The sequence below is a fragment of the Aythya fuligula genome, chromosome 15 (genome assembly GCF_009819795.1).
Source record: "Aythya fuligula isolate bAytFul2 chromosome 15, bAytFul2.pri, whole genome shotgun sequence".
In the NCBI taxonomy this organism is placed as follows: Eukaryota; Metazoa; Chordata; class Aves; order Anseriformes; family Anatidae; genus Aythya; species Aythya fuligula.
Window position 1 is genome coordinate 8,449,477 of NC_045573.1, and position 22,698 is coordinate 8,472,174.

The 22,698-nt window shown below is 36.0% G+C and overlaps 1 protein-coding gene across 1 annotated transcript; it reads right to left on the reverse strand.

Moving 5' to 3' along the window:
- Window positions 1-331: 331 nt before the first annotated feature.
- Window positions 332-22,686, reverse strand: IQCK (IQ motif containing K). The gene is made up of 5 exons (XM_032197759.1): window positions 22,638-22,686; window positions 20,991-21,046; window positions 19,158-19,296; window positions 17,152-17,249; window positions 332-379 (listed from the first exon to the last, which is right to left on the reverse strand). Exons 1-5 carry the CDS (start codon window positions 22,684-22,686, stop codon window positions 374-376), a joined length of 348 nt encoding a protein of 115 aa, XP_032053650.1. The 3' UTR covers window positions 332-373.
- Between the last annotated feature and the right edge of the window lie 12 nt (window positions 22,687-22,698).

The window sequence follows — 22,698 nt, forward strand, 5'->3', positions numbered from 1 at the left end:
TGAAGCCAAGTAACACTTTAGCAACTAGCCAAAGATCAACTCATAAAAAAAATAATATTCCAACCTTCAGTGGATTTTATGAGGAAAACAGGGCGATTACATCAGCATAAATGCCTGTGAAGAAATTGTAGTCACCAGGCATAAGGCATAGCAACATCCAAAGCCAATGAACCATGAGGGTCTCAACAGCTATTTATAGTATCCCCTACTTAAAATTTATGTAAGGATTTTCCCTACGGCCTTCACAGTCCTACAAATTCAACATCAAGCAAAGTAATTATAGATTACTCTTACCCGATAACCTCTCCAGAACGACTGAATTATTATGCATGCTTCTTCTTCTGATAGGTGGAAAGACAGAGGCATTGGTCGCCTAGGACTAAAAAAGTAAAAAATACATTTAAAAAAAATCAGATTTTGTAAAAGACAGCCCTTACAAGTAAATGACTTTCTTCTTTAGCAATATATTTTACAAAAAAAGAGAAAGGTTGTTCACGTGCTTGAAAGTTAAAATATCTTATTACTCTGAGATACTGAGATAAAAGGTGCAAAGAATACCTCCTTTAAAAATGTATCTTTTGTACATTACAATCACTTCTTCCTTAAAACAGTAATATACAAATAGCATATCAAATGCAGTAATCTTTCTTGCTCTTCTACATGGATTTTAAATTCCTACCACTATGGTAGAGTTTGGGCTGGTGGTGGGAAGGGAGTGAGAGACAGAGACATGCCATTTGTAAAGCAGAGAAGGTTCTAATGTGCATGCAACAATGAACAATTTTATCACATAAATGTTTATAACTTAATGTTTAAAGTCGTACAACTTAAATACTTTTTAGTACATTCAGCTACCTTATAATTTCAGTTAAAAGTGAAATGTACTGAAAAATGAAAAAAAAAGATAGTTGTGTAGGCATAAACATGCATCCATGCTCAGAAACATCTAAAGGAGCTCTTAAAAGGCTGAAATTTTACTTTTGATAATGTATACACATCGCTTGGTGATAAAAGAAAGGAACAGATATGTAAAGTTAACAATTTTCAGCCACAATATATAGTAATTGAGAGCATTTCTGGTGATTCTGTTGCAGCTATTTTTAATGAGAAACTATAATTACATTTCAGCCATCACTAACAAAAATTCAAATCACAGTATCAAGCCGTGCTTTGCAAAAAAACATTTTCTATGGATGTTAATTTATTTCTCACATACATTGATCAAAACACATCTATCTGGAAGAGGAAATTACATTAATTTATATGGATTTCTTTTATAATGAATATAATATATAGTCTTTAAAGCCAATAGAGAAATATAGAGCAGTAATGTTACTATTTATGAAAACACCATTTATAAGCAGTAGGCTTGGCACAATGTTAGAATGGTGCCACACTCCCGGCATGGGACACGGACTGATCACAGCTTTGACTTGGAAGACCACAACATGAGTTTGGACTCAACAATCACTTGGATTTAACTACCAAATATGTTTTTATCAGTATTAGTCTTAAAGTATGCCTACTTGAACAAAACTAGTGACATATGCAAACTCTGCAGGAATATTTATAATATTTATATAATAAAGACACATATCCTACAAAGACCATAGATAAACAAGCTATTCATCCAGTTCTGCACTTACTGGCTAAAGCATTACTTTTCTGTTTCTTTAGGAAATATAAGTATATTCCAGCTCAGGCTAGGAGGCTTGACAGCTTACATTTTCCTTTCACTTAATTTAATTTCTATTAGTCTCTGCCCTAGTAAGCTTCCTATGCTCTCCAAGGCCTTTCTCTTAGGGCTTGTCTTCACTGAAGGAACACTTCAACTTTGAGCACAATCTTAACTGTTATCTAGCACTCTACTGACTACACCGTTTGAGTCAGTACACTCAGCTAAATTGGTCTCATCGTCATGTCAGCTGGGTTTTGGCCTACATTTATTTCAATGTGAAAGAAAAACTCAGTCTGTTTGGAAGAGTGGAAATAAGGCGAAAATAAAAAGAGGTCCTTCCATTAAGCTAAACAGTTTTAGTTCTGTGAACATTAATTAGCATTTCTACCGCTCAAGGGAATTTATAAGTGCTAGATAAGCAAGGCTTCCTGAGCTAACTCCTTCTATCATCAGACTTAAAAATATGAAGTTGGACTGTGCTGGTTTGGCTGATAGGCTTTCATTCACTGTTCTATTTTTGATCTTTTTGAAAACCAAATCTTAGAGTGTAAAAATCACAGGAAGACCTACATATTTTACAGCAGTTATTTCAAAGACACTGAACTTTCCTAAGAAGGAATACATCTGCAAGGCCAACTCTAGCATTGCATTGTTTTCATTTATAAATTATAAAAGTATGTAGTTTAGAATCCCACACTAAATTTGAGAAACCAATATAAAATCAAGCATAAAAAATGGGACTTAATTTTCAGTATGACATTCACTGGCAAATATCAATCATTTCAGCAGGGCAGCTTTAGGGAACAAAAGTAATGTCAGGTCCATTTTTATCTAAGAGAATATATGCAATTGGCTTCAGGTCAAATAAAAATAGAATCTGAGCAGAGGTAATCACCCATCAGCAGTGAACAAGGAAAAGAGGAAATATGTCATTTGTGGCAGAAGACAGCTGTATGACTCCAAGAAGATTAAAACTGACAGTGAAATGCACCGTAGCTACATTCTGCTTATTCGATCTTTGATTATGCACACTCTTAAATGTCCACATACTAAACATTTTAATATCTATTTTGATATCTATCATATATTGAATAAAGTAAGTTGCACCTGTAAAAAAGTATCAATAAAATGTTTTTTCTGAAGTATATATTTTGCCAAACTTGAATAAAGCAGGCACTGACCAGAGGACAGTTAAATGCCAATAAACGTGTTTCTTGCTTTCTGAGCAATCAAGATTTTACAGATCCTGATTATGTGCGATACTTACTAATTACAGTACATTATGCAGGTGGAATTTAGCACCCAGAAGAAATAAAAAAGGCTTTCATTAAATAGATGTATGAGGTACTGAAAGACGTTCTTACTGAAGGCACGAAGTATCCATAAAAATTATCTTATCCTGGGCAGACTACAGTCAAAAAAAAACAACCATGAAGATGGACTAACCATACTAGTTCCTTTCCTGTTAAAACATGGTAACAAGAAACAAGTATACTGGCTCTGTGGCATAACTGACAGACAATTGCTATTAGAGCAACACTAGAGTTATAAAGTCCCTTGGTTTGCTCAGCCCAGAGCAGGCCAAGGGTAGGCCTCATGGCGGCCTGCAGCTCCCTCACGAGGGGAGCTGAGGGGAGCTGAGGGGCAGGCGCTGAGCTCTGCTCTCTGGGGACAGCGACAGGACCCGAGGGAACAGCACAGAGCTGGGACAGGGGAGGGTCAGGCTGGGGGTTAGGGAAAGGTTCTGCACCCAGTGAATGATCAGGCACTAGGACAGCTGCCCAGGGCAGTGGTCATGGCACCAAGCCTGACAGAGGTCAAGGAGCATTTGGACAACGCACTCAGACATAGGGTCTGATTTTGAGGTGGCCCTGTGTGGAGACAGGAGTTGGACTTGTGGGTCCCTTCCAACTCATGAAATTCTATGATTCTATGTGTGTCTCATCTCCTCCTGGAGAGAATCTGGGTTTCTCAATGAACTTGCAAGGAGGGGGAAGAACCTCCATTTTCTTGTCAGCAAAACAGACAAGGAACCTGCACCTTTTTGTCAGCAAACAGGAGCAGGCTCACAGTCACACTGATGGACTCTGTATACAGTCAGTATGGTTGTGCAGCTAAGTCCAAAAACCTCAGTTGTCACTAATCTCCCATCTGTCCTACAGATAGGTCTAACTCCTTCCTTGAAAAGGAAATAAAAATAATAATAATAATAATCAAGGAAAAAATCACCATGTGTAATTCAGGATTTTGTAATTGCTCTTTTTTTTTTTTTTTCTTTTTCCCCAATCCATTTCCTAACAGTAACAGAAAACCTCCAAATCAAACCACCAGTCTTGCAGCAAGGTGCCTGCAAGACCACTGTGCTAGCTACAGAGCGCCAGTACCTGTGACAGGATGGAGTGCAGGTGACAGTGAAGTACCCAGGTGCAGTCAATAAATGATGAGGGTTTTCTCTCTTTTCAGAAAGCTAGTCTCTTGAAATAATGAAGTAACCCTTCATAACAAGCATCAGGCCCTCTGGAGGCCTGGAAGTTTCAAGATGACAGCCCAAACCACTCCACCTTTAATTTGACTGTGATGGTTATTGTTCTTGAATATTTATATCATGTATGAACACATGCAGTGACAGAGTCACTACAGAATTCATAATCCAAAAGACAAAAGAACAGACCAAAGAATAGGAAGAAATACAAGACAGTCAAATAAATGAACATGGTGATCTGCTTAACTTTTAAAAAAGGATTCTGATAAAGTATTAGGTTTGGAAAGTACTTTTGATTGTTGGCCTAAACAATCAAAAGATTTTCTCTGTAAATTTGTCAAAGTAGATTTCTTTTAAATTTCCAGTATTTCTTATTCCCACTCAGAGAATCTAGAAATATTATAGTCAAAAAAAAAAAATCTATAAATGTTTTTTTTTTAAAAAAAAAGGTCTATAGAATCTCTTCTTATACATACTATTAAGTATGTAATATCTACCCAAAAAGCAGGAAGACTACTGCTGACAGAAAGTGAGACTGAAATACTGATTTATCTGACCTGGTATTTAAAAGCAATTAGATATATTAACCACATATTACAGTATCACTGCATGAACCTCACAAGTTTCCAGGGAAAGATTCCTACAGACACTTGATAAAAATACTCCTGGAACATTTCCACAGGCCAAATTGAGTGTGAACTGAGACCTCTCTTAACATTATTAGTATTAACGCAACCATTTGACAGTCAGAAAGAAAACACTAACCACTGGTTTTCTTTTGCAGTAATCTAAACACACTATAATTAGAGAAAACATTTGAAGAAAAAAAATCCTCATTAAGAAAACATTTTTGTGCATTATATGAAGGGCATATTTCTGAAGGACTGTGAATGTGGGCATAACCCAATTTAACTTTCTGAAGAAAGGAAGTGCAAATGAGCAGACGTTTTGAAGTGTGACTCCTGCTAACTGTCTGAACTCTTCTCTATCACCTTCTCCAAGTAACAGTTCCTTGATGCTGTCAATAGCTAAATGAAGAATAAAAAAATAAAAACACAAAATATTTTGACCCCTTTTGCCTGCTTCTATTCTCTGAATCTTCCACAGCTTTGCTGGCTCATGCTTTTTTACTTTGAAAACCCTCAAACATAAAGGCAATAGATTGTGAAGAAACAAACATTTCACTTTTAAATCATCTGTTTAATTGCTATCACCAAAAGAAAAAATATGCAAACTTCAGCCTTGATTAATCTTATGGTTTTTGATAAAAGGATGAATAAATCTAATGTAAAATACATTAGTGTCAGCTAGATATATTCAACCCCTTCCACACCTCCATATTCACAGTGCTGGAAAACCCAAGAGTTTAGTCCTGCTTTCCTTTCACCACAAAACATTTAGGAAAAAATATCTACTCCATGCAGTTTCATTCAGGTTATTACCTACTTCTACATAAAGACTTTAGAATGGGGACAATTTTGTGCATCCATTATCATTCGTAACTGTAGTAGCAAAAAAAAATAAATAAATCTAGATAAGTTATTGGCATTTAGAAATAAACTGTTACTGTCCCCAAAATATTGCAGTATAATAAAACTATAAAAATACATTCAGAAATATTATCAAAGTGGTCATAATGATAATATGTATGCATCTGTTAACACAAACTACTGATATAGTTATCTACCTATTTATAATGAAGGAAAGATGTAGTAAAAAGAAAATATGGTATGGAACTAACATGAGACATTTGGTAAGTAAGGACGCAGGGTCATATAACAGAGAATGAGGTAGAACAGGTGAATGGTAACAAGAATACAAGAGAACAACAAAAGAAGAAGAAGAAGAGAAAGCACAGCAAGAAGCCAAAATAATAACACAAGAAGTATCTTTTGTCTTAGTTTCTGTCTGAAAACTATAGTGGCTTTCTTCCCCCTTAATATGCTCTCTACATGTGCAGAACTTATCCATTTTAATGATAAAACTCAGCTCTCCCTTTGTTGCCTCAATTCTCTCCTTTGTGGGACAAATATTTATGCTTTCTTTAAGAGTGCAGCACTGGACTGAAGGAAACCAAACATAGACCCATTCCAAAGTCCACTGATGTCAGTGGAGAATTTTCCATTTATGTTTGTATACTTTAAATCAGACCTCATATCCTATAAACATGAACAATGAACAGTAGCATCAATAGTCTCTAATTAGTGCTCTAACAGCAACATTAGGAAGACATCACAAACCACTAATACAGTTTCAATTTTCTCATTGCCATTTTGACAATCTTTACGTAAATTAAGGCAAGTTATGGTGCTGCATCAGGATTTGTAGCCATAAAACCTCAGCCTCATAAAACACCATTATGCAATATAAATATTTTATATATAAACTTTGTGACAGAAGTTCTGACAATGCAATTTTCCAAAACACTGTTTTTAAATCAAAAATTTTCTCCTTCATTAATTTGACATTCCAGTAACGTGGAAGAATTCAATTCTTTGCTTAGATCCACAACGAATAAAATCCATACAGACATATCTGTTGGATTTTTCTATTATAATAAGTAAAGATGCTGCTCATTACACTAAAAAGGTAAAGATCAAATTATTAAGAGAAAAATAAAGAGAAAACATCATGCAAATGAAATCTATACTAAAAAAGGCTAACTTAGACATAGACCAGTGAAATACAAGTGTGCAGAAAGCAAAGCCTGTAGAAAATGGGCATGTTATGGAAAGAAAGAAATCAGTCACCCATGCAAAATTACCCCTATTGGCCATCTGAGAACTGACAATGAAGTCAACTGTAAAGGCAGCTGAGACCAGCACGCTTTGTCTAATTAGAATACTGGGAATGGATGAAGGGGAGAAAAAAAAAATCAATGCGTATAAATTCATATGCAGATATTTGGCAAAAAGCCACTACTTCATATTTAGTAACCATTTATAAATAAGTAAATAAATATAATCTGGCCACTTTATTAAAGCAATGATAAATTTATTTGCTCTATATCTGCACATTTGTTTCAGTATACACAGATATTAAACCAGGAAATGTGACCTTCTGAACTGAGTATCAGGTAAATATCTTTATACAGAAAATGAGGAAATGCAGATAAATCAGCTTTTGCAAACAAATGTTTATTTATAAAAGGCTTCTTCAGTTCCTATAATCCCTGTAATATAAGCAAAGACTAATCTGCAACAGCCAGAAAAATACACAGTTATTACTAACCCAGATCCATACACCATTTTCCTTCACTGAACGTAAGTTAGAAGATGAACTTGAATGATACTGTCATATTATTAAATCCATGTGACAGCAGACATTTATAATGCCAGTATTTTTCAGAGCAGTGGAACATTTTTATTTAAAATTGTTTTCTACCTATTTCTTCCATTAAATAGACTCAAGAGGGTTGGCTAATGATACTCCTGTGATGCTCAAAATCTCAGCCTATCTATGGTAGAAAAGCAAAGATGAAGTAGGATCAGGGCATAAACACAGGTCAAGCTCTTTCCTTCTCCCTGGTTCAGTATATACAGTCTGGTTACTTGTGATTGAGCTTCACTGCTATTCAACCAGAAACACCACTGGCAAATACTGACAAAAGGCAACTGTGTTCCTCATTAGCATGTTTAAAGAAGGAGTGCAAAAACATCCAAGACTTTAATTAGATTTATTTATTTGACTATATCATTGGTCTTGAATGTAGGACAGGGACATCAGTATGTATGCTAGTAAGTTTCCAAAAACTTTTGTTAGTTGCCTGTTAAAACTACAGCTTTCTGTCTTCTAAAAGGTACAGCTTTAGACAACACAAATTGTGTTGTCTTAAAGTATCTTTAAGACAATACAAATGCTTTGTGCTCTTCTGGAATTGAAACGTAGATTACCAGTCAGCGTTGAAGCTGCTCCCTCTCCTGCTTTTGAAATCTGCTTCAGTAATCAAGGATTCCCACGGGATATAACATTTTGTCAGTGCTGTTGGTACTATACAGGGCACAGCGGAAGACAAGGTAACTATACTAAGGCTTTTATCTAATGATGTCATAGCAATTATTGTAAATACTAAAGCTGGAAACAAATTTGAAGTAATTTTACCAACTTCTTCACCTACAGCAACCAGCTTTTGAAGCTACAATGTTTGCATTCAAAATTCTGGAAGCTGATGCAGTGTTTGGCTCTCCTTTTAAAGAAAAAGTAGGCTGCAAGATCTCATTTAGAAACACATCATATGGGGAGTGAGGCTCTTAAGACTGTGGCTTTGACTATTCTTAAAAAAATTAACATCAAAGAAAAAACTGGAGGCACTGGAAGAGAGCCAAAAAAAGTCATACTCAAGTGTGGAATATATTAAAAAAGCTGGATCTCTGCAGAAGAAATATTTAACCTTCTTTTTTTTTGTTTTATTTTTTATATCTTTTTAAGCATGAAGACAGCTTCACAATCATAAACCCTATTTTAATACGGTTTAGAAATGTGTTCCTCTTTAATAGACCTTCCATTATGCTTTTCAAATTTAGACATGTAACTAAAAAATCAACAGAAGAGTTTACTCCTTAAACCTGTAGCAACACCTTTTTCTTCTGTTTCTTTAATATACCATCTAAAAGGTTGGAATAAGGAAGTTTCCCATGAAAACCTGACCAACAATTTTTAGCATATTCTGTTACATATATTCTGATCCTATTAAAACATAAAACCTGTACTACAGTTAAAAATGGAAGTGACAATAAAATGTACAGATTCAATTACATTTTAAATGTCATATCCAGGACATAATAATAAATTCTCATTCCCATTTAATATTGCAATCTTTCAGTTTGCTCTAATAATGATTACTTTATAAGCAATACTTGTTGAGAAATCTGTAATTTTAATGTGTTCACAAAAAGTTGATTTTTAATAAATTATTTTTAAAGGCCTAATTGTTTAGAGGATTTCAGATCAAGTGTGTATCAATTTAAATAGGACTCTGACTCTTCAGTGTCCTTGTGGATCCGTCACTACGTTATTCAGGAGCCCAAGTCCGAACAGAAGCTATGAGTCATTCAGGCTGTGATTCCACAGTGTATTTCTCTTGTTGGCAAAGCTGACTTAAGCAGTTCCTGCCACCACCTCTATATCTTACCAGCTCATTTGTTCTCTTCACCTTGCCCCAAGCCCTTCATTTTAATCTTTCATTTGTGCCAATGCAAAGGCCTGCCTGGCTCCCAGGTGAACCAGACTGGAGAAACAATCTACAATTTAAATAGCTATACAAACCCCTTATATTTTGGCAGAGGCATTTCTAGCTCAGGGGAAGTCCCTGATCAGAATAACCAAGCATCTTCCCCAACAGGGTGATATTAGGCTGGCTAGAAGCATGCTGAAGAACAGGAGAGAGCAGGGAACAACTTAGGTCACCTTTACTTCCAAGAGGAAATGTTTGTAAAACTGATCTTTGTTATCTTAGGTACAGATGTCCACCCTCACAATTCGATGGTATCAGAATTGCCTTACTGTCCAATGGCTCCTCAGTATGCATAAGAATTGAGTAGGACAACCCTACTGCATTAAACAGGAATTTTGTTGGCAAGGCCAAGTGATTTAGAGAATGAAACTATTACAAGAGTCCCATCAATGGTAGGTTTGAACAACACTGGCTGGGCAGTACGATGTAGCAGCAGGTACCTGAACGTAACAGAGTTGAGATGAACTGGGTCATCACAGAAAGAAGCTCAGAAGCTTCCTACACAGCTTTAACTACATGACTACCTCTAAGACAGCCAAAGTAACTGTGTCTTAATCACCAATTTGTCTCCAAAGACCAGTAAATGCCAATGAGCTTTACTCTGACTCAAAGCTTAAAGCTTCTCCAAAGGATTTTACTCTAAATTTCACATGACAGAAGTTCAAGAAAGCTCAATTTCCACGTAAGTAGCATAACAAAACAAACATGCCTGCAAAGATGCTCATCTCTAAGTTTTAACCAACCACCAATCTAGTCTCCAATTAAGTTTTCTAACAGAAAAGTTCTTCCAAATCTAACCTTCATTTTTTTTTTTTTATTCTCTCACTGTAGCATATTACTTCTCTTTTCTCATACAACAGCTAGATTGAAAACAAACTGTAACCTCAAGGACAGTAACATTTTCTCAAAACTGATGTGTCGCTTGGTTCTACAGTAATAATGAGGAACCTAAGACTGAGACTGCCAAAAGAAATGTTCATTTCTCAAATGCAAAGTCATAAATATCAGCATAAATGCATTCTAATGCCAAGGATTATTACAGGTATTTTCAAAACTGCTACTTACAGCTAGGGAAAGAATTTCTAGACTACGTATCCTCAAATATTTCCACAGCAACACTGAAAACATTGCTTTGTTCCTTAAGAGAAATATATTCATAATACTACCAGGCTATTCAAATGTCCCACACTCTGCAACAATTAAAATGTTTAAGAATTCTAAACCAATTTATCTGAGAACAATGCCGGTACAAAATACCTTGCAACTAATGCATGGCAAAGTTAGAAAGCATCACATAGTTCTCTGCTGCACACAAGAATGGGCATTCAGAGGGGAAAATTATAATGCATTGAAGCTCTATTACTTTTTTGTAATAACTGAAGGAAAAGAATAAAAAGATAAAAGGTTACTCTGAATACTGCAATAACTTACTGGTTCTTTAGCCAGTTGTTAACAAAAGGAATGGAAAAGAATTCTGTGAATGACTCATCTTTCCTCTTTGGGTTGTGGCTGATAATGAAAAAAAAAAAATAGAAAACAACTTAGTTTAAATTGCAGCTATTCAATTTGTAAATTAATGTATTTGAATCACTGGGCATAATTAATAGTAAAAGCCATGATCAACTTACTTGTATAACCACTCTGTTAGGAAATCACAGGCAATAAATTTTGTCCTTTTTCTCTAAAGACAGAAGATAGTTTCAAATTATTTATTATCTTTGGATTGGTCACATGTTTTTACTAGTGGAGAGGAACAGAAGCTAAATTGACTGCTTTTATTAAATAAAATATACAGTACATTACTCTGTCTACTTTAATATTGCTACTGCCAACAGCCAGTGGCTCAGCCAAAATTTTAGACCTTTTGTGGAATGCTTTCAAGCCAAGTTAAAAAATGAGTGAGAAAATTTTACATATACTATCTTGATATTTGCTGCAGTATAGCTATAACAAATATCTCTGAAGGGCAATCTTTCTTAGTGGCAATCTCATTGCAAAGAAATTAACAGAACTCATATATGAAAATCTGTTGTAAATTACTTGCCATTCTGTTCAAAGCTCTGTTATCATACTTAAAATACTTCATAAGATTCCAAGGCTTAGAAAGAACACCGATGAATATTGTTTCCTCTTGCATGGAACCAGCTTGAACGCATTGTGCATACTTAGACACCCCCCCAGCGTATTATATGGCTGCTCTGACAAAATCATCCACTGGGTAGTCCGGAAAAGAAGGCACAAATCAAGCACATGCAACAACAATCACAGACACTGTACACATTGCAATCAGGCAAAAAAAATTCAAAGTCTGGAGTCTTGGAGCAAAATGATAGTGCCCTTTGTTCCCACTTCGGAGATATCTTCACCACTAAGGGGAATTTGGCAAAATGCTTTGCAGTTAGGTATCCTTAGCGAGTCACGCAGCCAGGCCCTATTTATCTGGACTGCACTACATGCTATAAAATACTTCTTGAGTTCAAAATTCAAAGCATGAGTTTTGATCAATACAGAATTGATTATAGCCTTTCTTTTCTTAGAGGTTTCCTCTCTGCATTACATCCTTGCAGATTAAGTGTACAAATGACTACAGGTGCTTATTCAGCATTTCAGAAACCAGAGTAGCCACGATACAGAAAACACAACCTAGACTGCTGGTCAGAATAACAGAATTTATCTAGTTTCTTCCAGACCACTCTTACACAAGATGTGTTATGGACATACACAACCTGACAGTGAATACTTAGCCCCTGCTGAAGAGAGGCATTGAGTGCTTTATCAAAATAAAGCCGTTTAGCAAAGAGAAAGGTTATCCCTACCCAGAAGGTAACCCTTACCCTGTCAGATGGGGGACTCAACTGCAATTATTACTTTTTAGGAAAACAATTCAACCTGGTCAAATGCATTTGTGATACTGCTAGATAGCATGAAAGAGGTTGGAGCTTTGAATAAATGTAAGAAATGATGGAAATACTACCACTTGCTAAGAAAAGTAGAATAACTACGTAATCAGAGATTTAATGCATGAAGGATGACTTGACTCTATGTATTACCTTCATCATACATGTCACTCCCTGTGCTGCATGAGTATGAAGTAAAAAAATCTGGGAGATGTAAACAGAGGCAGAAAAGAAGTGCTCTATATAGCTTCATGGTTTGGGATACTAGCACATGGCATAAATTGATGGTCACTGTTAAATTCCAGCCACAGGTGAGTGGATGCGAAACATTACACAAGGTGCTGACTGCATGGTGAAGGACATGGGGTAGTCACGTAACTAGGGGATGACAATAGCGAGGAATACAGTTAGACTGTTTGGCAGCCCTAGATAATTCCCCAGAATGCATCTACTTTCCAAGGTGAATCTTATCATAGGTAGACATACACTTGGGCATCCACAGAAAAGAAAGAAAACTGCTTTGAACATGACAACACAGCTATCAGTCCTGCACCCCATGTGTCTTTATGATCTCTTTCATGACAAAAAAAAAAACCTTCAGGGTTCATACAGAGCTCCATTACAGTGCTTGGCTGTGTAGAAACACACATCTCCCTAATGAATTTTCACACTTGTCAGGATAATACCAGGCACTGTTCCTAGAAGCCAAGCACCTAAGCTTTAAGAGACCAACACCTTCACTGGAAAGATTTCTACAGCTTATTTTAGATGATAAATTTACATTTTTTACTTGAACAGAAGCTGAAAACAACAGTGTCTGATCATTCTCATACAGCTATTCTCAATTACAGTACTAAACTGGGTCCAATTACTCAGTGAATTCTTTCAGAGAATAAACTCTATACTTTGACAACAAAATTCAATTTAATCTAGCAGTTTTAATTTAATCTGTTTTAAGCAAATTGTTTTTCCTTTGCAATAAATTTGCAGCAATCAGAGCAGTGTTGTCAAAACAGTTATCAAAGGAAACAAATTCATTTTATTCTTGTCAGATTCAGTGAGCTTATCAGGGAAGAATTCAATCTGAACATTTTTTCTTTTGTTATTTTTTTGCCAGGAAACAGTTCACTTTGTCAGTCAATTAAATCTTTAGTTGCACAGCAGTGAACATTTATAGAAGGAAAAAATGATATAAATTGACCTGTCTTTGACACATTCCTCCTATGCTACGTGAATCAGGATAAACACAGGAAATATCTGCACAATGTGCATTGTTAACCTGCAGATGTCTTTGTGAACTAATTATAATTAGAATTCATTTTTCATTTTTCAGCTTAAGTATGACTTGTTTTGTAATAATCATACAGAAACATTGGTGATCAAGGATCAGGAGATTGAAAAGTTATCAAAAGATCTTCCATTTACTATCCCTGATCTAACATACTATAAAATAAAACATATTCCATATGATAGGTTAAAGGTTGGACTAGATGATCTTATAGGTCTTTTCCAACCTAAATGATTCTATGATTACAGAGTCTGCTACAGCAACCTCTTTCTGCAATTGCCAACCAGAATGAAACATCAAAGTTATGATAATAAAAATGTTAAACATCGATCAGTTTTAATTTTGAAAAATGAATGCATTACTTAAGCCTCATGAGAGCAGAGATTTAAGAAAATAGTCTTTCCCCCAGAGACATTTGACAGCAGATAGGATAAAGCAAAGGAGAAATTATGGTAGGAAAAAAAAAAACAAAAAACAAAAACCACACAATTCAGCATGGGAATACACTGGACAACCTAATAGGTCTCTTTCACTCCTAACTTAAAAATGAAGCTTCTGCTGACCGTTCTCATATTGACGTTAGTTTGAAGTCTGCAAATATATCTGGAAGCTGATAGTTTTTCTAGATTTTTGCACGACATGGTAAGAAAAAAAAAAAAAAAAGCCTATTTTAAATTAAATGTTTAAGTTGCTAGGTCACTTTCCAAATAAGATCTTGAAAGATTTCTTTCCTACACAAATGACTATTTTCAGCATAACCCTTTCCTTTTCCTTTCCCGACTTTCTCTTCTGATTCTGTAATTCTTCTTTCCCAGGCATGGGTATCTCTGTTCTGATCTCTTCCTTGAATTCCTCAGCTGGTCCCCTGATGCAATCTGCCTTACCCCAGTTTCAATTTCTAAACAGCTCTGCTACTTCGTTTCTCATTCCCTTCTCATTCTTCTTCATTCCCTTCAAAACATGAAGGCCTTTAGTTCCTCTCATAAAAAACATTCTTCATTCTCCCTCAGAATTCTCTCTCTTCCTCCAGCCCTGTGCCACACTGACCGCAGTCATTTCTACTGTCCCTCCCTTTCTTCCACTGTTCCTTCCATTTATCTTCCACTGGTTTATTCTATTGGAGCTGCCCTTTGTAAAGGGTCTTTAATGACTTTTGTCTAGCCAAAATTCAAATACAGTATTCTGATCTCATCCTTTATGATATCAGTTACCTTAATGACAATTCATCATTTACCTCTGCTGTTGTCTCATTAATTCCATGATTCTTTCTACTCTTTGCTCTCTTCCTATTTTCATAGATATTTTCTGCTGTGTTTATCACAAGAACCCCTCTCCCTGTCCTTAACTTTCTCCAGGGTGTCTAATGGCTCTGCTGTTGATCCTAAAATTCTGTTCCATTTTAATGCAAGGTATGGCATGGTCTTTTCTTCAAATTCATATAGAACAACACACTTATTATGAAATAACAGTATACTTAGAAATTACCCATTTAAGTCAGATAAGGAAAAAGAGTGTCTAAGTACAAATACCTGGACAGTAATGGAAAAGAACACAAATATTGAGTTATATGGTAAGCATCAAGAGCTATTGTTTTACTAGTTATTGTTCAAAAGGAGGAGGAAATGATGTCATGGCTGAAAATGATCATCGGACATAAACTTGCTTTCCTAAACTTCCTTCACCGAGAGCAGGACATTTCTCCAAATTAAAACAAAAATCAGTCAGTGTCTTTTTGATAAACTGTGCTATTTTTTATGAAGCATCTAGATATCAGAAACTTCACATTTGCTTTTTATTCTTAGTTTACTATAAAGCAACACAGAAATGTACAAAAATCTATTTTGAGAACAGATACTTTCTAACCTATAGACCACTGAACCTCTGCAAAATATCTCTGATTAAAAACAGACAAAGTACAGACAAATTTGTGCTGAGTTTGAAAACTGAAGTATTTCTAAGAATTCTCAAACTTTGTATTAAGTGTATTAAGTTTATTACTTTCCAAAATTCATAAGATCTCTTTAGGACAGTATTTTAAGCCAGCTTTAAGACTTCCCTTTTTGTTAAAGGAGATCTGCTTCCTTAAAAAAAAATAATAAAATAAAATCAATATAAATTTCATTAAAAGTGTAATGAATAATATATATGTTCAATCAAATCTGTTCTAGGCCAGATAACATAAGTGTGATGGCAGGAATAATGTACAGAGATGTCATGTCATAATGGCATGTAGGTGAACCGCTTCCCTATTTCACCTGTACTATCACAAATTATAAATAGATATACAATCATCTATAAACCAATCAGTTATAGACACAAATCTTGTGAAGGCTAAGCAAAAATGGAAATAACATACTTTTATTAAAAATATAGAATTGGATTTGAAATGCAAGTTTGAGGTGTTCATTCAAGCACGGTTAAGTGAATTTTGGTAAGTGAACTTGTGACTTTTTTGCTGTGCCAAGCACATGTAAGTCAGTGTCAAACTGTACATATGTAATTTTTACAAGTAATTTTTCCATGATGTCTATTGCCATATATATATAAGCCTGTAACAGGAATATGCCAGTGGTTGGAGCGGAGGTAGACTGAGACCTAAGATGATTAGTAACCCACACAAAATCATCCTCACATAGCTTTCATTTTGATCTATAACCCAAACAGCACAGACTGTTTTCCTCAGATATGCATCATGTACAAAAAGGAAGATACTTTCATTGTCAATTATGTTAATTGCTCTTTATATTATGAAGCAAGTAAGAAGAGATTCAGTTGCAGGCATAAAAACATAGAGGAGCAAAGCCTTACAATTAAAAGTGTTCATGACAAACAGAAAGTAGGAAACAAATAGAAAAAAAAAAAATACTTCCAGTTAGAGAAAATAGTTGAAATGATGCAAACCCCACAACTACCAGTTCCTAATCTATCACTGAGTTAAGCTATGCTGATACAGTGAGCTTTATCTTGTATCAGTTCTCATGTATTTTTACACATTCCCAACATATAATTAAGAATGTCTCTAGATATGTTTACACACACACACAAACAAATTTGTAAATACATACAGAAGATTACGATTTTTTTGTAAGTACAATTCGTATAAGCTCATTAATGATGCTCTGCTTTCCACTTATATAGAATTTATATAGAATTATAAAGCTAAAATAGAAAATACACCTATCCTAGGATGTTAGACCAGAAAAAATAACAGAGTTCATTTCATTACTCAGTTAAGTAAAATTCAAGTTCTTTACATCACTCTCATATGAGTGACATGTACAAGTCTGAAAGGAAGCCTGTTTGTCTGGATTATCACACTACTTATGCTAGATGTAACTGAATATTTAAGGAGAATTAGATGCATAATGACCAAGTGTGGTGAGTATGCAATGTGTTCTAAATTACCAGACAAAAGAACATTCCAGGCTAGCAAGATCCGAAACAACTCTTGATATGTTATTTCATATTATTGTCATCGGTTTTCTTGTAAAAGACTAAATAAAGAAATACAGACTGTGAAATAAAAGGCTGTGACTTCCTGACATTGATCTGAACTGAAAACTAAGAACTAACCTCAAAACACTTTTCCTTCTTTGCTTGATGTAGAAGTTCAGCCAGTCCGGGTAAGAGCACTGGAAAGATGTAATACTCTAAGTATTCTCGAGGAGAACCTGAGCAAAACAGCACAGCTTTCACTTACAGGGAAGCACTCGGATATCACAAAAAGACAAACATCAGATAGCATAAATCAAGTATCAGTCATTTTATCAATACCATTGCAGCTTGAACTAAGCACAGATTCTTTCAGTTTAGATACAGCCACAGATCTGTCTTCCCTTTCCTTCAGCCAAAAACACATAAACTTGAGCAAATTTCAAACCAAAGGTACATTAACACTTCAAACTACAGCATGCCTCAGAGATGTCAGACTAGTTTTAAATGAGTAAACTCAGATGTCAGAAGCAGCTTAGCATAGAAAATGAGGAGCAATGCAGACTAATTTACCCCGACAGGAAGAAAAGTAAATGAGCCTATGCTAAACTCAGTGCCATTACAGCTACATGTAAACCTCTCTGGGTGTCTCTACTCATGCCCTTTGCAATCTGCAGTAATACAGTTGGTTGTAAAATTCACTTTCTAGACAGAGGGAAAAAAGGTTGTATTTTAGTGGTGCTGTGACTTCTTTCTCATAACTGCTTCCTACCCAGATCCTTCAGAAATTTGAACATTTCTCCATATACCCAATTTTGCCACAGTGAAAGGTCTGTCTAGGTTGGCATCTCTCATATGACTGCACTGCTCTTACACCGAGGTCTACTTGCCATGTTTCCTAAGTGCTCATGCACATTGGCATCACTGAGTTCCATGCAAAAGAAGGCAGCTACAGCTGGCATCACAAAAACAACCAAAACAAAACAAAACAAAAATCAGCAGTGCTATTGTACATGTGCGACATGCAGGCTAATAGTTAAACACTTCCCAAGAGACTCAGGCTATGTTTCTCTCTCAGCTTTTCCCCACATTCCCATCTTCCCTAACAAGACCTTTCACTATCAACTTATAAACTGGTTTAAATCTGTCCCTTAAAATGAAAATACCACAGGTGAGGAACTGAAGTTTACTGGGCCTGAGGGAACAGAGAGCATGACCCTGTAGAAAGCAGTATGAGCCATCCTCTCAGAAACAAAATAGAACCTGCTAGGATCTCAGAGAGGCAGAGTTGGCTTACTGGCCTAAGCATTGTCCTCAATTTATAGCCAGACCGCCTGCCATTCAGTAAGTACTCAGGTTTTAGTGTGTGCAGTAAAGATTAAGTCATGCAAGTTTCCTCTTCTGGCAATACACGAAACATTGAATTTCTTTCTCTACTTCATATTTTTAATTGGTTCATATACTGCGAGAAAATGTTCACAATTGGAAGGACACTACATATACAAAACCTGAGGGTAACACTGCTTCTGCATAGCAACAGGAATTCCTAATGGGCAAGAATGAATGGAAGAGATGAAACAGAATGAGAAAGTAATGGAAAAAGGTGAAGGAAAAAAAAAGACAAATGTAGGGCTAAAATGCATAATAAAAGTAACATCACTACTTCATAATTTGATAAAAATATATATAGAAATTGTTAAAAATGGAAGAACGAAACTTTAGAGTTGTTTCCACTCAAATCAGTTATGTCTGGTTTGTAATCAATTGGGCAAAGATATTTTGAAAGCAGTTTTCAGATTTAATTACCTGTTTAGTCTATTGATGCTAGTTTTTCATTATTAATTTAGAGGCAGAAACGTTTGTCTTTCACTCATTTAAGTGGCCAAATAAAAAGTCAGTTTATCAGAAGAGAGTAGAACTACCTTAACAGCTAGACACTGTTACAGATTTCAAATGTGCACCATCTCATTTGGGTTTTTCTCCACTGACAAAGAGCTCAAGCCGGCTCCCTGCATACAGCCCAGTGCAATTCCATTTCAGAAAAGGTTTTATAGCTGTTAACACTTTCAGCACAACAAATGACAAATCCTTGTCAAATGCAAGAAAAATATTCACAGCAGAGTTCAAGATGATGCACTCCTACTTACACATTTTTGGATCAGGCGGTTCTGGAAGGGGGGCTGCCTCGGGACTGGGAAGCAACTGTTGGACAACAGTATCAGCTGCAGGGGCTGAGTAAAATTGTCCCATACATAATAGCTGCAGCATTCCTGCTTCCAAAGACACCTGTTCAAGAAAAATGCAAGATAAATGTAACCTATAAAAATACCACAATCAAACTGTAAAAAACAGAACCAATTCAACAGGAAGAACTATATAAGGTCATTCAGTTAAAAAAAAAAATAATTCTAATTTCTAAACCAAATATTAAGTTATTTCAGTATTTTCTGCATACTTAAAAAAAATCACTTTTTTTGTAGTTTCCATTTCAATAAAAAACATCCAAACCTAACAGAAGGTACATGAATGTTTTTAAAAGAAGTTGTTGAGGTATCACAGTTTAAAAAATAATTTATCCATTGTATAAAATAGTAATTTTTTGAAAATTAAAATTGGCAATGTTTTCTGAATAACTATTTTTCCATTCAGATGCTTAAATATTTGTTTCTATATTGTTCAGAAGTCATGACATGCACCTTTTAAAGAAAATAAACTTTCTTTTTAAACAAAGCACAAGCAGACAAATTCAGAGCAGATGCAAATCCAAATCTTAAGTTTCCCCATGCAGAACCAATTATAGACACCATGAGAAAAGATAGTTCACCATTTTACTTCTGTTTTTAGGAACACACGGACTGTTACAGTGAGCCAGAAGAGTACTCTTATAGACAGTGAACTATAACTGTCACAGAAATTCAGATACCTCCTATTATACTCAAGAATGCACTAGCATTCATTTGATATGAAAACGTGTTGTGAAAACTATGTCATCGGGCCACCAAGCTTATTATACTCTGCATGTCAATGACTGCCATATTACATACATTACCATATACAAAGTTCATAAAATGATCTTTTTGGAAATTAAAAAAGTACACATAAACATAAAAAGATATACTACTACATTTTGACATTAAATGTGCAAATACATCAATAAATTATGCCCAGACTAATACATGTCCCAAACAGAGTTCACCATTCCAATTTAATAATGTCCTGTGATGAAGTTCGTTTCACTTAGGGAAAGAGGATACATTATATAAAGGTCTAAACCTACCAAGTGTCAGACAAGTTTAACTACAAGGTCTTGATTTTTAAAATAACAAAATAAACTAAATGCAGTGTAATAAGATAAAGCATCTAAAAGATAGCTAGTTTAAATGATATGTGATGCTCAAAATAATTAATTTTCCTGCTCATAGAAATGCTGGGGACAAAGAGATAAATGGGTTTGTCCTTCTTAAATTACATACTGCTTTTGTCTGCCAACCAAGTTTTCCTAGACTGATTTTACTTGGTCAAAATTAGACCTCGACCAAGTGTGATCAAGTTTAATTCTGCTGGGTACAGTGTCCACATCTAAGTGCCCTATTATGTATGTGAAAGTGGGGCATTAACTCCTTCGCTGTGCTTACTCCTCTTTTGCATATCTCACAACTCAGTCTGCTTGCGACACCACCAGAAAGAGATCCTTGCATACTTCTGACTCCTGCCTGCAAAGCAGACAGTCGTAGCACGAAGACAGTGAGCCGTACAAACCAAACACAGCTGGTAATCTAATTTTAGGGCAGCAGTACCCAAGCTGCTTTAAATAAAAGCAATGATTTGGAATATTGCATTTGTTAATTCACAAAAGTTGTTTACAAAATGTAGTTTTGTTTTCATTTTATGAATAAGACTACTCTGCGGGTACCTAATTTTCCCATTTAGTTATTTAAAATAGGAGGCCCTATGAACATTTTTAATAGAACTATACTCACAGATTGTCGTTTTGATTCAGGAGTATCTGGACACAGAGGCTGTTCTGCTTCATACTCTGAGTAAAAAGAAGCACAGCATTTATCCAAGAGACTTTAAAAACACTTATTTTTATTCTAAATAAGTATTACTTTCTAGAGATATTTATGCTAGTTTGAAACAATAAACATCACTATTTTTTTAATAGGGAATCTAAAGTGTTTAAACAAGGGAGAACTTTAAAGCCTCTTGCCTTGGCTTTAATTCAAGTTCAAGGTTCTAAGTGATAAAATAACCCTCTATTGGAAAAAATAATTTTGACCAAAATAATAATTTAGGATATTTTAATGAAAGTAAAATGCATATGCTTTCATGGCATTAATCATCGGTTTTACTAGTATATAGTACTGCTTTTCATCTATAAGCAATTAAATGCCCAGGACATTGCTAAGTTCTATTCTCTCCACTTGCAAAAAACAATGCAAAAGCAGTACATGATCCACTTACGTTAGAGTGAATCAGGGTAAGAAAAAGAACAGAGAAGGCCAATGGACCTGATATGTGTCGTGGTTTAACCCGGCTGGCACTCTTCTCATCCTAAGCCAAAACACAGCATTCCACCAGCTACTAGGAAGAAAATTAATTCTGTTCTAACTGAAACCAGGACAATATGAAAAGAAAAAAAAAATAATAATAATTAAAAAAAAAAGCCACCACATACAGATTACACAAAAACAGAAGACAGAAGACTCTTACAGGCAAAGCAGCAGGTTTACCACTCCACCATTTTAATTATGAGATTTACTGGCATCATCACTTCTGTAGGTAGTGCAGATGCCTCAGCGGAGTCACATTAGAAAAGAGATTTTATTACTACATAACAAATGGCCATTTTTACGTGAAATACCTACTCTAAGGCTTTGCAAAGCACTAAGGAAGAAAACATCATTTGGACACCACAGAACAACAGAGGTGAAGTCTCAGCTCCTCAACATTTTCAGTCACCTCAGGTTTGGGAAAAAGACCGAGACTATTATTAGAATCAGGTTGTAATAATGTGAGTTTTGCCTTTGCTGAATACCAATGATAATAGCAATAATCCTGTCGCCTCTCTTGCTTTCCCAAGGCAGTAATCTAACTCCCTTGCCACCACAAAGCACAGCACTGGATTCATTTGTGGAGCAGATTACTGCCTCGCCAAACAGAGGCAATGTTGTTATTGCTTCCTCAGGCCTGCACTAATACTTCTGGCCCTACAGGCAGCACAGGACAGAAGCAGGCACCAAGATTACATTTCTGAAAGATGCTGGCCATCAAAATAACGTTAATGATCCTGAGTAAAAACACATTTGAACTTGCTCTCAGCTGCCAGAAAGGGCTTTGTGGGGCAGGAGAAAATTTAGCAAAAAAGGCTTTTTTTTAGGTTGTACAGAATTTAGCAGCAGGGCTTCCTGAGGCCAGAGGCTGCCTGCCCGGGACAGGCTCTGCTGCCCTGCGCCTCAGCAGAGCTCGGGGCCGGCCTCAGGGAGCCTGTCCCTGTCCCCGCCACCACGGAGCGGCCGCGGGGCTGCGGAGCTGAACCGAACCGAGCCGCTGCCGGTGTGGCCGCCCAGCAGGACACCGTAACACAGCGGGCAGGCCCGGCTGCGAGGCGCGGCCGCGGCGCCCACCTGCGCACAGCTGCTGCCACAGGCTGAGCGGCCGCCCGCCCGCCGCCATGCCGCCCCGCGT

Excerpts from the sequence above, each read along its gene's own strand:
- IQCK (XM_032197759.1), bottom strand. The coding sequence starts at position 22,686 with ATGGCGGCGGGCGGGCGGCCGCTCAGCCTGTGGCAGCAGCTGTGCGCA. Across the intron at positions 19,297-20,990 it reads CTGAATCAAAACGACAATCT|GTGTCTTTGGAAGCAGGAAT; the intron begins GTGAGTATAGTT and ends TTTCTTGAACAG. Across the intron at positions 17,250-19,157 it reads ACCGCCTGATCCAAAAATGT|GTTCTCCTCGAGAATACTTA; the intron begins GTAAGTAGGAGT and ends TGTTTTGCTCAG.